This window comes from Erpetoichthys calabaricus, chromosome 14 (assembly GCF_900747795.2).
Source record: "Erpetoichthys calabaricus chromosome 14, fErpCal1.3, whole genome shotgun sequence".
Lineage (NCBI taxonomy): Eukaryota > Metazoa > Chordata > Cladistia > Polypteriformes > Polypteridae > Erpetoichthys > Erpetoichthys calabaricus.
Window position 1 is genome coordinate 60,090,799 of NC_041407.2, and position 16,054 is coordinate 60,106,852.

General features: G+C 37.7%; 2 protein-coding genes across 3 annotated transcripts in view; one reads left to right on the forward strand and one right to left on the reverse strand.

Annotated features, from left to right (window-relative positions):
* The window catches only part of eif3i (eukaryotic translation initiation factor 3, subunit I), a 342,432-nt gene extending 326,950 nt beyond the window's left edge, over positions 1-15,482 (forward strand). The window contains exon 12 of the mRNA XM_028819126.2: positions 15,464-15,482. The gene's annotated coding sequence lies outside the window, so the exon portion shown is untranslated. The remainder of the gene's footprint in view (positions 1-15,463) is intronic.
* Positions 1-16,054, reverse strand: part of LOC114643017 (nuclear GTPase SLIP-GC-like) — a 77,744-nt gene that overhangs the window by 48,362 nt on the left and 13,328 nt on the right. For both annotated transcript variants that reach the window (XM_051918738.1, XM_051918739.1), the window contains 3 exons: positions 11,278-11,361; positions 10,468-10,576; positions 6,840-7,068 (listed from right to left, as the gene is read on the reverse strand). In XM_051918738.1, the coding sequence (XP_051774698.1) occupies positions 6,840-7,068; positions 10,468-10,576; positions 11,278-11,361 (422 nt within the window). The remainder of the gene's footprint in view (positions 1-6,839; positions 7,069-10,467; positions 10,577-11,277; positions 11,362-16,054) is intronic.

Below are 16,054 nucleotides of genomic sequence, written 5' to 3' on the forward strand. Positions count from 1 at the left end.
CTCTTTAACACACTACTTCTCCGCTGCGAAGCGCGGGTATTTTGCTAGTATATATATATATATATACATACATATACACACATACATGCAGTTTCAATAACATAGAAATCAATATAAACAACATTAACATCATTATCATATGAGAATATGAAGTAATATATAAGAAGCACATTTCATAAAATTATAAATTATTAAACAGTAAAATCTTCTTTTGTAATTTGCTACCGTGGCTATTGGTTTGTCTGTCCAGGATTTTAAATCACCTGTACCTCGCAAACCGTTTCACCTATTGACTTGAAATGTGGTACACATATAGTACGTCACGTCTACTATCCGCTTTATGGGTGATGATTGTATTACTCTTTTTATCTTTATTTTATTTTATTGTAGAATCAACTCCTATCTGCACACACCAGGGCGGCCGTGGGCGGATGCGTATGGTGTATTCACTCCATGTTATCGTGCATTGCGCTGTCACTGGTATTTTGATAAAAGAATTTGAACAACATATAAGAAGCGTATAAATTATTAAACAGTAAAACATTAACATTTAAGAAGTAAAGTTACATTAAGTACTACTGCAGTGCCTTCGGGTATACCTCATTTTTTGTTTGCCCATTACATGCTTAAATGTATACATTTTTTGGTGTACCTACCCGAGAACACGCGACATATAACCGAGCGTGGGAGAAGCATGGATTTTAAACACGCGTTGAGTTCATCTTCTGGTCTCCCTCGTGGAATAACTGGTAATGTTTGACTAAAATCTACAGCGAGTAAAACGACATTACCTCCTATTTTTTTTTTAACGATCTCTGAGATGTTGCTTTTTTCGGTTCAAGGCTTCATAAGCTCTTTTATGTTCTATGGTGTACTTATCCCAAACCATCATCTTTGAATGTTGCAAGACTTTCGCCTTGTATGTAGATCGGGGTAATTACATTCATTGCATTCCTAGTCTGAATCACAGTCTGATTGTATGGGTGGTTACCTGGCACTGTAGGGTTGCCACCCATCCTTTAAAATCCGGAATCGTGCCGCATTTGAGAATGAAATTGCGCGTCCCGTTTTGAATCAATACGGGACAGGATTTGTCCCGTATTTTTTTTATCATTTTTTTTAAAGCAGCGTCTCATGCAAATCATCCCACACGCATTTTATGAAGATGCCTCCTTTCCTACTTTTGATTGGGTAATACTTGATGTCATCGTTAGTTTGATTGGTCTTTTTAACTGTCCAGTGAGGAGGGCGGGTCTTTAAGTAGAGTCTGCAAACTGTTGGCACTGAGATGTGGCACCCGCTGCAGTATGCGTCCCTTATTTTTTTGTATTAAAAGTGGTAACCCTACCTGGCAGGTAACACTTATGTTTGGTCATGAAGTCATCTAAAATCCACCACATGCCCTCTTTTAATTGCGAGAAGGAGATATATATAGCCAAATTCTCGCACTTCGTTGCGGCGAAGTACTGCTTTTTTAAGAAGAAAAGAAAACCTTTTTAAACGGATCGAAAATATACCAATAACAATTTGTTAAGGATCTGTTTTTTTGTGAACCTCGCTTTTCACAGCTGTCGCGCTACAGCGTGTGTTTCGTTTATTTGACAGTATGTAGATCGTGGTAATTACATTCATGGCATTCGTTTTCTGAATCACAATCTGACTGTATGGGTGGTTACCTGCCAGGTTACGCTTGTGGTTGGTCAGGAAGTCGCCTTACATCCGCCACGTGCCCTCTTTCTGTTCCCAGAAGCTGATCATAGAATGGTTTTAATAGTTTACTTTCAAACAATGCAAAGAGTATGCGACACGTGTTTCTCCCTAATTCTGGGCTCATCAGGCATACACACTCACTGCATCCCCACTCGTGAATCGAATCTCTATCGTCAGCGCCAGAGTTGAAGCCCCTAACGTTGCGGTCAGCAAGTCGGCTAACATCCGCCATGTGCCGTCTTTCAGTTGCGAGAAGCAGATCATAGAATGGTTGAAACTGTTGCCCCTAACGTTGCGCCACTGCGTGTGGTTCGTTTATACCTCGTGTCTTCTCATTAAACTTTTATCTCGCGAATATGTTATTGCAATCCGCAGCGGGAGCGTTTCTATAAACTTAATTTAAACTTACGTTTTACACCGTGCTTTGTTTCCCTTATGAACATGCTTGTATGCTTCACTCGCTCCCTTCTCAATTGTTTAATGAATTTTTTGCTCTTCGCTGTTTGCGGCTCTTCCTTTATTTCTCCCTACTGCGTTCTTTTATCTCGCAAATATGTTATTGCAATCCTTAACAGGAGCGTTTCAATAAACTTAATTTAAACTTACGTTTTACACAGTGCTTTGTTTCCCTTATGAAGATGCTTGTATGCTTCACTCGCTCCCTTCTCAATTGTTTAATGAATTTTTTGTTCTTCGCTGTTTGCGGCTCTTACTTCATTTCTCCCTACTGCATTCACAGTCTTTTCACGTGATTACGTGGGAGGCGTGATGACGTGACACTCAACTCCGCCTCCCACGGCCATCAAGCTGCCGTCCATTACAGTATATTGTCAAAAAAGAGGTTCCAGTTATGACCATTACGCGTTGAATTTCGAAATGAAACCTGCCTAACTTTTGTAAGTAAGCTATAAGGAATCAGCCTGCCAAATTTTAGCCTTCCACCTACACGGGAAATTGGACAATTAGTGATGAGTGAGTCAGTCAGTCAGTCAGTCAGTCAGTCAGTGAGTCAGTGAGGGCTTTGCTTTTTATTAATTAGTATAGATGACTATTGATGTTGTTGGGTTAAGGAGAGTCCCAGAGGCAACCAGGGAGTGTGGATCTAACCCGGACCACTGCACCATGCTATACATCCAAAATAAGTGATGACCTTCTTCTTCATGTTGGGTATAACATTTACCATTCACCTTTCTCTGTCTGCCTCTTTCTCTCTGTGTATTTGTACATATAAAGTTATAATTTTAGCTTTGTAAAAATATTCAATAACAAACATGATAATACCACATTCACAGGTCTCTTCCTATCACAGAATTAATATGCCATATAAAACTGTCCCTGAGATAGATATAAGGACTTTTAAATAGATGATATATATATATATATATATATATATATATATATATATATATATATATATATATATATATATTTATATATATATATATATATATATATATATACACACACACACACTAGGGGTGTGCCCCGCTGGCTGCCTATGGTGGCCCAATCCCGATAGTTTGCTTCGCTCGCTATCAGTGCACGGTGAAATTTTTTGTTAAATAAAAAAAAAAAAACCTTCTAGCAATATTTCACACAGGGAGGACTCAAGACACAAACTCACAATTTCCCTACAGTGAGATAGCCACTCTTCCGTTGCACCACCTTCATCTCAACCACTACTGTTTTTAGCAGAGCAGATGTATATAATGTTTTGTTGTTTTTTTACATATTCACGTTAAATTGGTTGTAATGACACGAGAGTATCATTATTGTATTCTCCTAATGAAGACGAAAAAGAACTAATATAGATGTATACTATATGACAAAGAAAAATGGGTGTTGCTTGAAAACGTTAGAACAGTTTAGCTAATCATTTTATATACATAGAGAATTTAAATGGATGTGAATGTTTTATTTAAGCAGGTTTTAAATATCTTGAATTATACTACAATGTTAAGCATATGCCTAGTATGGCAAGCGGCTGGGGGTGGTATCCAGCTGGGATGCCCAGAAGGACCGGAGGAGGGCTTACGCCTCCTCCAGACCACAAGGGAGCAACCACCCTGGTGGCTTTGGGAACCACGGGAACAGAGCTTAGAAGCTCAGCCCTATAGGGGCCCATTACTAACAATGCTAGTAATCCCAGAGTCTTTTTCTCGACAATTGATCGTCTGCTAAACCCTGGTAACTCAAAGGAATGCCTCCTAAGTACTTCCAGTAAAACCTGTGAGGCTATTGCTGTATTTTTCAATCAAAAAATTAATGATATTAGAAATAACATAGTATATCTCCCCAACACTAAGGATCCTCCTAAACACCAGCATTCCGTTATAAACAAATTAAACTCTTTCACTAGGATAGATTTACCTGATTTACATAGAATAATTTCTCAACTGAAACCCTCCACCCTGACCCAATACCAACAAATTTTTTCAAAGAAGTATCGGGCGTGCTAATTGATAATGTTCTTGACATAGTAAATTCGTCATTAGATACGGGGGTCTTCCCAGACTGTCTTAAGACTGCTGTAGTTAAACCCCTACTTAAGAAAAATAATCTCGACCCCTCGGCTCTTGAAAATTTTAGATCCATCTCTAACCTGCCTTTCTTAAGTAAAATTCTGGAGAACGCAGTCATTATGCAGTTAAATGAGCACCTCAATAAACATGCTATTCTTGATAAATTTCAGTCAGGCTTTAGAACATATCACAGTACAGAAACTGCACTCGTTAAAGTAGTAAATGACTTGCGGGTAAATGCAGACAGAGGCCATTTATCTGTTCTCATCCTCTTAGATCTGAGTGCCGCATTTGACACCATTGATTATAATTTTCTTAGAAATCGCCTTAGTCAATGGGTGGGCCTCTCTGGCAGTGTCTTAAATTGGTTTGAATCCTACCTGGCAGGGAGAAAATTCTTTGTTAGTTGTGGTAATTACAACTCAAAGACACATGATATCCTATATGGTGTTCCACAAGGCTCTATCCTGGGTCCGCTGCTCTTCTCAATCTGCATGCTTCCGTTAGGTCAGATTATCTCAGGGCACAACGTGAGCTACCACAGCTATGTTTATGACACACAGCTGTATTTATCAATAGCACCTGATGACCCCGATTCTCTTGATTCACTAACACAATGTCCAACTTGTATCTCAGAATGGATGAATAGTAACTTTCTCAAGTTAAATAAAGAGAAAACTGAAATCTTAGTGATTGGCAATAATGGATACAATGAGGTTATTAGAAATAAATTGGATGCATTAGGATTAAAAGTCAAGACGGAGGTAAAAAGCTTAGGGGTAACCGTTGACTGTAATCTAAATTTTAAATCGCATATTAATCAGATCACTAGGACAGCATTTTTTCACTTAAGAAACATAGCAAAAGTTAGACCTCTTATATCATTGAAAGATGCTGAGAAATTAGTTCACGCGTTTGTTTTCAGTCGGCTAGATTACTGTAACGCACTCCTCTCAGGAATACCCAAAAAAGACATAAATCGTTTGTAACTAGTGCAGAACGCAGCTGCTAGAATCCTAACCAGGAAAAGAAAATCCGAGCACATTTCTCCAATTTTGATGTCACTACACTGGTTACCTGTATCATTCAGGACTGACTTTAAAATTCTTATATATCGGAATGTCTGACATCTTATATTCCAAATCGTAACCTGAAACTGCTGAAAACACATTACTTTAACATGGCCTTCACATAACTTCACTGTAATTTAAATTGTGATACTCTGTATATCTAATTCATTATAATAACTATTCATGCTGGCTCTAAAATCTGTACTAACCCCTACTCTCTCTTCTGTTTCCTTTTCTGGTAACCTATCTACTCAAAGCACCATGATGTTCCAACAATGATGGATGGATTAAAAGCCAGAAGTCTGTATGACCATCAGCATCAAGTGACTCAGTGAGAACTCTAACTACAAAGAGGACTATTTCATTTATGTTAGGTAGAATGCCCAGAGGGGACTGGGCGGTCTCGTGGCCTGGAACCCCTGCAGATTTTATTTTTTTCTCCAGCCTTCTGGAGTTTTTTTTTTTTTTTTGTTCTGTCCACCCTGGCCATCGGACCTTACTCCTTTTCTATGTTAACTAATGTTGTCTTATTTTAATTTCTTATTTTGTCTTTTATTTTTTCTTTTCTTCATTATGTAAAGCACTTTGAGCTACTTTTTGTATGAAAATGTGCTATATAAATAAATGTTGTTGTTGTTGTGGTCACCGCCAGGGGGTGCCCGGTTGCCTGAGGAGCCCTAGCCCTCAGCACTTTCGGCACACCCAGAAGTGCTGGGGGGAAGAAGACCAGGGACACCCGGAGTGCTTCCGGGTGTACAGCCGGCACTTCCACCACACCAGGGAGTGCCGGCCGACACTCTTTGGGAAGCACTTGGATCACGTCCGGGTGATTATAAAAGGGGCCGCCTCTCTCCATTCGATGGAGTCGGGAGTGTTGAAGGACAGAGCTCAGAGGAGAGGAGGCGGTGAAGAAAGGCATTGAGGAAAGAGGTCTAGACTTTGGAGTGATTGGTGCTGCAGCACTGGGTTGTGTCTGGCATAATTGTAAATAACAATTGTAAATAAACGTGTGTGGTGATTCAAACGATGTCTGCCTGTCTGTGTCCGGGCTGTTCTCGTCACTAGAAATACCTAGAGGTAAAAGATTACATTCTATACCTTTGCCTCATACTCATCTTAAACATCATATTCAAACTGCTTTTATGTACTCTGTAGACATGAAAATACTTCTACATTATTACTACTAATATTAATAGTACGGATTCATTCATTTTTTTTCTGAATCTTCTTTAACTGAAATTTCAGCTTATTCTGACTAAATATAAATTTATGTCTTCCTATAACAGGCAACACTAACACACAACCCTGAAAAAATCTACACAGATATAAAACCTGTAAAATACAAATATCTGGGTAATATGAGTAATATTACAAAAATACCCATGTAAAGTGATTTTTTGTACAAATTTGGACTTCTATAGAAACATGGATTCTAAGAACTTCGAAAGAATGATCTGCATGTCAGTAGAGGGTTGTGAACTTATTTTGAGGTTGTGAAGATTTTATGTAATTGTATAATGTAATATATTCTGTTAACCTCTTTGCTTATGAACTCGATCTCAGCTCTGTACATGGAGCAATTGCTTTCATGAGTCTGCACTTGGACAATGCAGGAGGTGCAGGCTGTTGATGATGAAGTGGGCAGCAAATTCATTTCATTTAGAAGAGCATTTATCAATGAGCTCTTTCCTGTTCCTGTCACGCCAAATATTCCAATGACGACTTCCTCATTAATTTGCCTTTGTTTCAAGTTCAAGACCTTGTCTCTGTAAAAGGAAAAAACAAATACTTTAAGCATGCTTTTATAATTTAATGGTTTATTTCAGAAAGTAAACTTCCCCTTAAAAGAAACGGCTTGACTCCACTTAATGTTCACTAGTTTTGTCATAAAAATTCCAAGTCTATGGTCTTTATCTTTCCAATGGTTGTGTATAATGACAGGAAGATATAAATGTACGGTGCTTGACTTTGATATTGTTTCATTTTATACTGCCATATCTGATATAAACTGATATCAAGCGAAAAGCTAAAGAACAAGTTTACAGAGAGATGATGAAATGAGAAAGAACCCAAATGGAAAGTTGAGTACTTTTCTTATTTTTTTTAATAAATAAGGCAAGAAATAATGGTAATGTTGACATTAAAGAATAAAGAAAGGCTGTTGCCTTAGTCAAAGTTAGGAAATAAAGATAAAAAAAGAAACATAATTAGAAAATTAACAGCTAAAAATGACATCCACTGCTTTGGTCAAACCAGCATTTTTTTATTTGGGTATCAAGTACAATAAATCATATGTCTAGCAAGATTCGGGAGATTTTGGTATTTTTCTAGTCAGTTATTTCTTCACAGTCTGGGTAAATATTAATTGCAACATGAGAGTGTGTTCTAAAGTGAAGCGTTTTTTTATAAATTTAAAAAACATTCCTATTCAGTTCTTGCATTTTTGAAATGATTATTGAGGGAGCAGGTAACAGCATGAAAGAAATATGGTAGGGATGGGTGCCAGAAAGCACTTTCTGTGAATACCTGTTAGTGAAAATTTTGGAATTTATTGTTACTAATAATTTTTTTATGCCGTATGCAAAGGCCCCTTTGTGATTACTCGAGTCACCCTGATGGTAGACCTGAACATGCATGCTTATGACTCGGGAACAAAACCACCCAGAAAGTAATAAATTTTATCACAGTTTCTTGGTATACTTTTCTTGAGGTAAGCATATACTTCCTGTTTGCTTGTCTGCTCGCAGTGGTTGTCACGGGCAGAGTTTTGACATTTTCCATCAGTGACCACCATTCAGTATTTGGACTAAGCATCGCTATAGCTTCAAGCTGTATGTTTTACTCCTTTTTGCTTACCAATTCTGTTTCATCAACAATTATATTCTGCCATGGCTTTTAACAAATGTTGCTCTGTAAAAACATGCACAGTGTGTCTCATATTTCTGAATCACAAACAGACACAGTGGTTTGAAGGAAGATGCACACTCAAATCATGTTTTTTTTTCCTAAACAGTGTCTCATATATAGTCAAATTCTATGTTGCATGTCTTTCCAGCTACAGCCACCTTGCAATTCAGAGGCATATCAGCATCAGGTAAAGAAAACGGACTATTTATTACCGATTGCATTAAACCGACTGCATTTTCTTACATTGTTGTACTCTTTTCCCAAAGCATGCCCCATCTACTGTGTTCTATGTTCTGTTTTCTCCATTTGGACTTTTGGAGCAGTATATGTGCTAATTGCTCCAAGTGTGTGAAAAACATTGTAATGCTATTTCTTATTATTATATATATGTTTTACCTAACAAAAATCATGATCTATGGTACAAATGAGATGAGGTCATTGCGTGAGGAGCCATCTGTGTTGTTATATTTTATATGACCTATGGAGCAAGAGTCACACCAAGTGGCAAAGTGATACATATTGGTCAAGCATGCACTTGAGAGTGCTATACTACTTTTGTAGACAGGGCAGTTAATCTGAACCAAACTATTTGCACTTTTTATTAAAGCCTTTTAACTTTTGAAAGATCCTAGGCCATTTGCATGTCTATACTAAGTTCTCAATGCCAATCAACATTATCCACTTTCTGTGGTGTCATTTGTATGCATGATAAAAAAAAACATTGGGGAAATGAAAAATGCAGTTATCATAATGTGCTATATTTTTAAATTTTTGTTGCCTTCTCAACAAGGTCTGAGTACATGTTGAATGTGAAATATAGGGCTTTGGACACCAATAAATAGGATTTTCAAATTCATTGCTTGTTTTAAGAAATATTTATGAAGTTAAATTTGAATAATGTCCTATCATATTGTTGATAGTGGAACATCAACCATTGCCATGATGATCTTTCCCAGAATCACCTGGGAGTATGCGATGTATCACGTCATTTGGTATAAAAACCAGCACATCCTACCCCAGAGTATCCAGTTTTAGAATTTCCATGTTGGTGTGTGTTGTGTTGATTTCTCTATTTCATGTGAAAACTAATATTTTTCTTGTTTAAAAACTTTTCTTTAGCAGAAAATCAAAGTTGGCTGGCTGGTCATCTATCTTTTCTGGTTTTGACCCTTGCCTCCTTTCTTAAACTTGTCTCATTTCACGATCCTTTTTTCATTTAAATCTTTTACTGTCTCATTTTGAGTCAGTAGAGAAAGATAATGCAATAGAGCTAAGCCATGATGAAACAGTTAAAGTGCCACATATCAGTTATTGAATTTTACAATGCAAGCTGAGTTGGTTTTGCTGAGAATATGGTAAATGAAAAAAAAACAATTTAGGATAACATTTTTGAGAAAGTAAAAGTAATTAGTAACTTTATCTCATTAGATATCTAATCAAGCCTAGAATATAATGAGGTAGTTTGGAGCTGTGATTCATAGTAGTTTTAAACCAACTTTTCCAAAGACAGCATCTGGTTCTGTCCCATGTTAATACAGAATCTTGCAGCATCATCACACAACCACAATCAGTCCCCAGCTGCAGATGCTTTCTGAGTTCTATGACTGAAATAGCTGAAGTAGCAATGTTTTTTTTTCAGATTTGTCAATGCTCTCATTATGAAAGAGCAATTGTAAATGTGACACCTTTTCAGTAATTACTGTCTAGATCTGAGATCTGGGCATCATCACTCAATAATGTTCAAGGTGAAGAAAAATTGTCATGGGGGGAGATGATCAGTGAGGTGAAATTCACAGCTGGAACTTTTTAAAATGGCTAAATCTTAAAAAAGTGTTTTGCTTTTATTTTTCCTTTTTAAAACTACATGGATACACTTTTTCACAATATGCAGTATGCGTAATCTTAAAATGCAGATTAGTAACAAATTATCAGTTTTCATATTTGGGCTCATGAAACTGCAAGAACATGTGTGCCTTTCTTATTATTTATAAAATAATCCCTCCCTTTAGAACACAAGTTCAAGTGGAAAATTAATGAATGCTATGATTTTAAACAAATACCTTTGATATATTATATTTTTTAAAAGCAGTGCCTGTAACAATGATAGAATGCTTACTTATTAAAGTACTATATTGAAATAAATCTTTTGAATTACAATTTAGAGTAATACAACGAATATATTTAAAATACAGTTCTTTATGTTGAAAATATATTTAAAGAATTACAAAGCAAAAAATAATTCAATAAAATAAACATACCTTAACTCTTTTAAAAAGTCAGTCTCTTTCTTCCCAATACATGACAAAGGTTCCAGTTTATTATATATCTGTGATATAATATTTCTTGATTCACGTTCCATATCATAATCTAGAAAAAATACTTTTATTTAGGATTATTTACAGTGTGGACCACCAGGGCGAATACAGCTGCCCTAACCCAACACAGACAGGCAGAGACACAAGTGTAGCACATAACACACTTTTATTTACAGTGGGGACATGCTTTTTTCTCACTCCCCAGAGCACAGCACAATGCACTAAAGTACAATTCACAGTTCTTTTCTTCTCTTATTTTCTCTCTCTCTTTCTGCCTCCATTCCTTTTCCAGCAAGCTTTGTCCACCTCCTCCTGACTCTGGCTCCCCGAGTAGTAGCAGCTGGCTCCTTTTTTAGGACACCCAGAAGCACTCCAGGTGTCCAAAGAGCTTCTTCTACCACACACGGAAGTGCTGGCAAACAGGGCTCGGCAAATGTCCAGGCATCCTCTGGCGGTGGCCACAGGCCCCAGCAGGGATGAGCTTCTATGCTCCAAACCCATTGCCCCACTGCAAGCCAGGGGAGCTGCCCTCTAGTGTTCTGGGGGAGATAAAGTTCTGAATAAACTCTCTTACCCAGTCCCCCTTCCACTATCAAGGCATCCTAGCTGGGTAAGGGCCCCAGCTGTCCACCACAACAGCTTAGAGTTTTTTTTAATAATGCATTTTCCTGATCAAACAATTTATTTCATAATAAATGTTTAATATTGTTTGCATAAAAAACAATGTTTTATTTATTTTATTCACATACTTACAGGCCGTCAGCTCTTCCTCATTTTCACAAGGCCGACGTCTTTTGTTTGGTGTATACGGACTTTCTTCAGGAAGTTTCTTTTTACCTAATATGATTAAAATGGTAGATGTCTTAGTTTATAATATACTCTATATAAAGACCCAGCACCCTACATTGAACTTTTAAATTTTTAAAAAAGAATCCTTTAAATGCATGTTAAGTAATCTCAGTTTAACCACACAAACAGTTGTGGATGGCAATATCAGCTTTCATCAGAGTATGGTGGTCTCATGGCTGAAAATCTTATTTGCTACAAAGTTCCACAGTGCTTTACAGTACAAATGTGACTTGCTTTAAGGCTACTGTCCTGCTACTGCTGCCCTCTGGATGTATTCCTATGATCAATAGAAGGGATAATGATCTATAGAATGATGGATGATCTATAGATAGGCCAAGGGAGTAAACTTGAAAAAAACTGGTTGACATGGGGACATGTCCTGTACCCAAAGTGCATGAAGTTTCCTCATAAATACATGCTCCTCAATTTATCCTCAAGTTATGGTGTCCTCTGCAACACTTCCTGCCCTTTCTTACCAGTAGTTCAGTTGGTTACTAAGCTAACCTGATATACTCAACAAAAAAAAATGAATGTATTGTTGCTAGTGTGAATGTACAAACATTTATACATCCAAGCATGTGATGCATAATAACCAAAACCCTTTACAACTATTGTACTGATGAAGCGTGCATTTCTGAAATCAGAATCAACATATCCTAAGTAAAATTTATAAAAATACCTGGACTCAACAGAAACTGCTGGCTTCATTACAGCAGCTCTTCTCCCAACTCTGGAAGATGTGGCAATGAACTAGGCAGTTCACAAATAATTATTAGTATGATAACAATGTCACATAGACTGGCATGCCTCCATCCAAAGGTAAAAGTTTCATAATTAGAGTCATTGCTATGTATGAAGGAATTTTAGATGCAGACAAGGAAGTCAAAACAAAACTCTATAGAAAACTCCAGAGCATAATTGACAGGTGGCCTAAAAACGGACACTGGAATGCCACAGTAAGTATTTTGGTATAATATGGAATTTAAAAAAGAATCGAGAATCGTTAGTAAACCTTTGCACTATGACAGTCTAGTTGTAACAAATGCAGGCTTCCAGCACCTTAAAAAGAATTTTCTGAAAGGGTGCTCTAATGACTTAAAGACTGCAAACACTAATGAACACATCTTAATAAAGTCACAATGGTCAAGTTCAGTGATAGGTAGTTTTTGTACCAAGGAGCAGTAACTAGCAATATAGCTGATTCTGTCCCTAAACATGTACAGGCACAAACAACTCTATGCCTGGAAACCTAATATAAGCATGCTACTTCTAAATACCTTCATATTTCATGACTGAAATCATCTTGTAGCGGGTGCCACATGTGCTATTGTCCCGGTGTCAGTTTGCAGCTCCTTAGGGTGCACTTCAAGAAATGGATTACTGATAATACACCTTTAAGGGGGAGGTCACAACACAGACATGTTGATTGATGCTGAAGACTTTTAACCAGAGAAGAAGGGGGAGAGAGAGAGACATCGTGCAGTGGAGCAAGGAGAAGCAATGAGATAGCACCAAGAATACACCTACTCGAAGAAGTTTCTCACTCAGCGATACAAGGGAGATGCGTCTCTGAAGATGGACTTTATAGGTTTCACCAGGGCAATCCACTCTTTGGACAAGTAGGACAGAACTTTTTTTGTTATCAACTCGGCTGCCAGCATACTCCGTGAGGCTTACATCTTGCTCAGGAACTGTAAGGACAGTAAACCAATTTGGGGAAACCGGTTTATCTTAGGAGAGAACATCTCATCCCCTAATCTGTGGAAGGTTGTTTTTGATATCTTGTTAGGTACTTGTTTGGTTTTTCTGTCTATATGTAATTATATATGTATTTATTTTTTTCTCTTCTTCATCGTGGTAATGCTTATTGTTTGATGCTGATCTGGGGCACATGGTGAGGAGTCAAATAAAAGAACGAGTGTTGGTCACGTTACCCAGAAAGATTTTTAATATCAAACCGTTTTTTCCTAGCGGTTTTCTGATCGTGCAGCAACCTGGGGTTTAGTTGTTTTCCCGGGGTAGTGGTAAAATCTAATCATAAGTAAAATACCATACCATACTCTATGCCAGCTTAATCCAGGATAGGATGGCAGAGGAGCTGGTACCTAACCCAACAAGCATAGGACGCAAGTCAAGAAGATTCTCTGGACAGAGCACCAGTCCATCTCAGAGTGAACACATACCATGGCCAATTTAGCATCGCCAACCCAACCCTCCTGCACATCTTTGGACTGTGGGAGGAAACAGCAGCAACCTGGAGGGAACTCACAGAGACACCATGCAACCTCCACATAGGGAGGACCTGGAACATGAACCCTGGTCTCATTACTGGAAGACAACAGCACTACCACTGTGCCACCTTAATAAGCAAAATACATGCGCTATGAATCCTCTAGTACAAACTCAACAGCTGAACAAAGTGAAAATGAGTTATGGTCTTACATTAAATGAAATGGCACATCTTCATCATCTTAGATTTACCCCCTATCCCCCATTTCTCAAACAGAAGGTACGTGCAAACTCAGCTGTGTCCTGAGAAAATCTTAGAAAAGGATTCATACAATAAGTGTTATCATGTTAGATAAAAACAACAATAATGATTAAAAAATAAAACCACCACAGGACTACTTTTCTGATCTTTTATACCCCATGAGACAGCCAGTCTCCCTTCATGCTAAGTGCCCTCAAATATGCATCACTCTGCTTATACAGTCAATTCTCCATTATTAGATTGGGATTTTCAACATTATCAAAAAGCTGACAAGCAATAAGTTAGTGAAGATGGTCTTAACAGCATTACTCAAGAATTATGTAAGACTACATTGAATTGGCTACATTGTTATGGTTCATCACATTTCTCGTGTGTTCTGTTTAAGCCATATTCCTTATGGTTAGGTACAGTAATGACAGCTTGGGAACTGCATGGGAAATTTTGGGTCACCAACCAGGTCATCCGGAGACAGTAATTCAAACTAAAGAAAACAAAAAAGAGACGCTTGCAAGCATTGTCTCTTCAGTGGTAACATTAGAATAGCAACTAAGGCTCTAGCAATTCTAGAGGAGCTGTGTCTCACGGTTGCTCTGGCCATTCAATGATGCCTCCTTCCAGGATGCCCAGGTTTTATGGCAACTGGATTGGAAGGGGCGGAGTTAAAGACCTTCCTTGGGCAGTTTATCTGCGCTGCGGGAAAAGAAAGAGACAACATTGTTGGCGTTAGCACCTCCTTTTGTCCCGGCGGGTTCTTACATACTTCAACTGAGCCTGTGAAGAGGTCCAACAACGTGTATGCGTGACATTCTGTTAATTGCTTTTTAATCACCTATTATGTGTTCCCTTTTTCTTTCTTTAGTTTGATTCCTCTCTTCTGTGTTTTGGTAATTATGAAAATCTGCTAAGTTGTGGCGCAAAGCTCCACAGTTAATAAATTCTTAAATGACCTTTGTCTTCCTGGTCCACCATCTATAGTTTAAACCCTGCAGTTTGTACGTGTAAAGCTCAATTTCATTGTCTTGTTGGGAAATGCTTTAGTGTAAGGAATGTACTTCAGACTGAATCAGGGATTACTCAGACTTTTACATTGGTAAAGTGCACCTGAAGATTGGAATTCAGGGCATTTTTGTTCTATAAGGAGGATCTTCACCATCTGCTAATACAAGGACTTTGATTCACCAGCATCTGTAGCAGGCCTCAAGTGTCTGATCATATTTTACAGGCTCACTGGGACATCCTGTACTATGGCCAGGTAAGTAGTGAAACAAGTTAATAAAAACTATGAGGTTGTTAAAGATTAAGCACTAAGTATTTTCTTTACATAAGAGCAATACACAGAAATGGAAATTTTTGCCCAAAGCTGGAGCTGAATCTCAGGAAACACGGGGCTAAATGCAGAATGCCAAATACTTATTTTTAATTGTTTTTTGAGTACTTGTTTTTGAGCCATTGTATAAGCCTAACTTAAATCAATTTCACTTTTGATTTATGCTTTTCAATGAAGCTGAATCATAAAACTATTAGTTGACGAGAAATTATTTTATTATTGAAGCCATTCTTTTCAAATAGAATGTATTTTAAAAATATGAACTGAAAATATGTGCATTAATAAATCTGCTACTTCTGTATGTGTGTGTCTAGGCCTTCCTACTGATTGGCCAGTTTGACTTTGGTGGGTTTTACAAAAAAGGAGCTAAAATGGAGCATTTCAGTTACAGCAAACCAAATTATTTACCGAGCAATATTGGTCACTAAATATTAACAACTCAGAACCTGAGTTGCCTTCGAAACCAGGAAGTTGTCGCAAGAACACAAACAATATTTTCATAGCAGATAATGGAGACCATCTACCATTGGTGGTAGTCAAAAAGCAGACAGGAAGTGAGCAGGACACCACAAAATGACACAGTCTGAGAAGCAGGCTTCATGGAAATACACTCAAGCGATGAAGCACATTACTTTCTTTTGTTGATGTTTCTCACACTTTGTCACTACTACTTGTTCCTCACTATAAACAATCCAGTAAAACCAATGCTCTAAAAATGACATGCACAATCCAAAATGCAATACTGTGTGATGTATTACTCAGTTCCTATCAAAATGTCTTTAAAAGTGTCACCTGTAACCAGTGCAGGAAAACAACTGCACTAGCATCCCACATTTATCTAGTTTTTGCAATTTTTGGCAAAA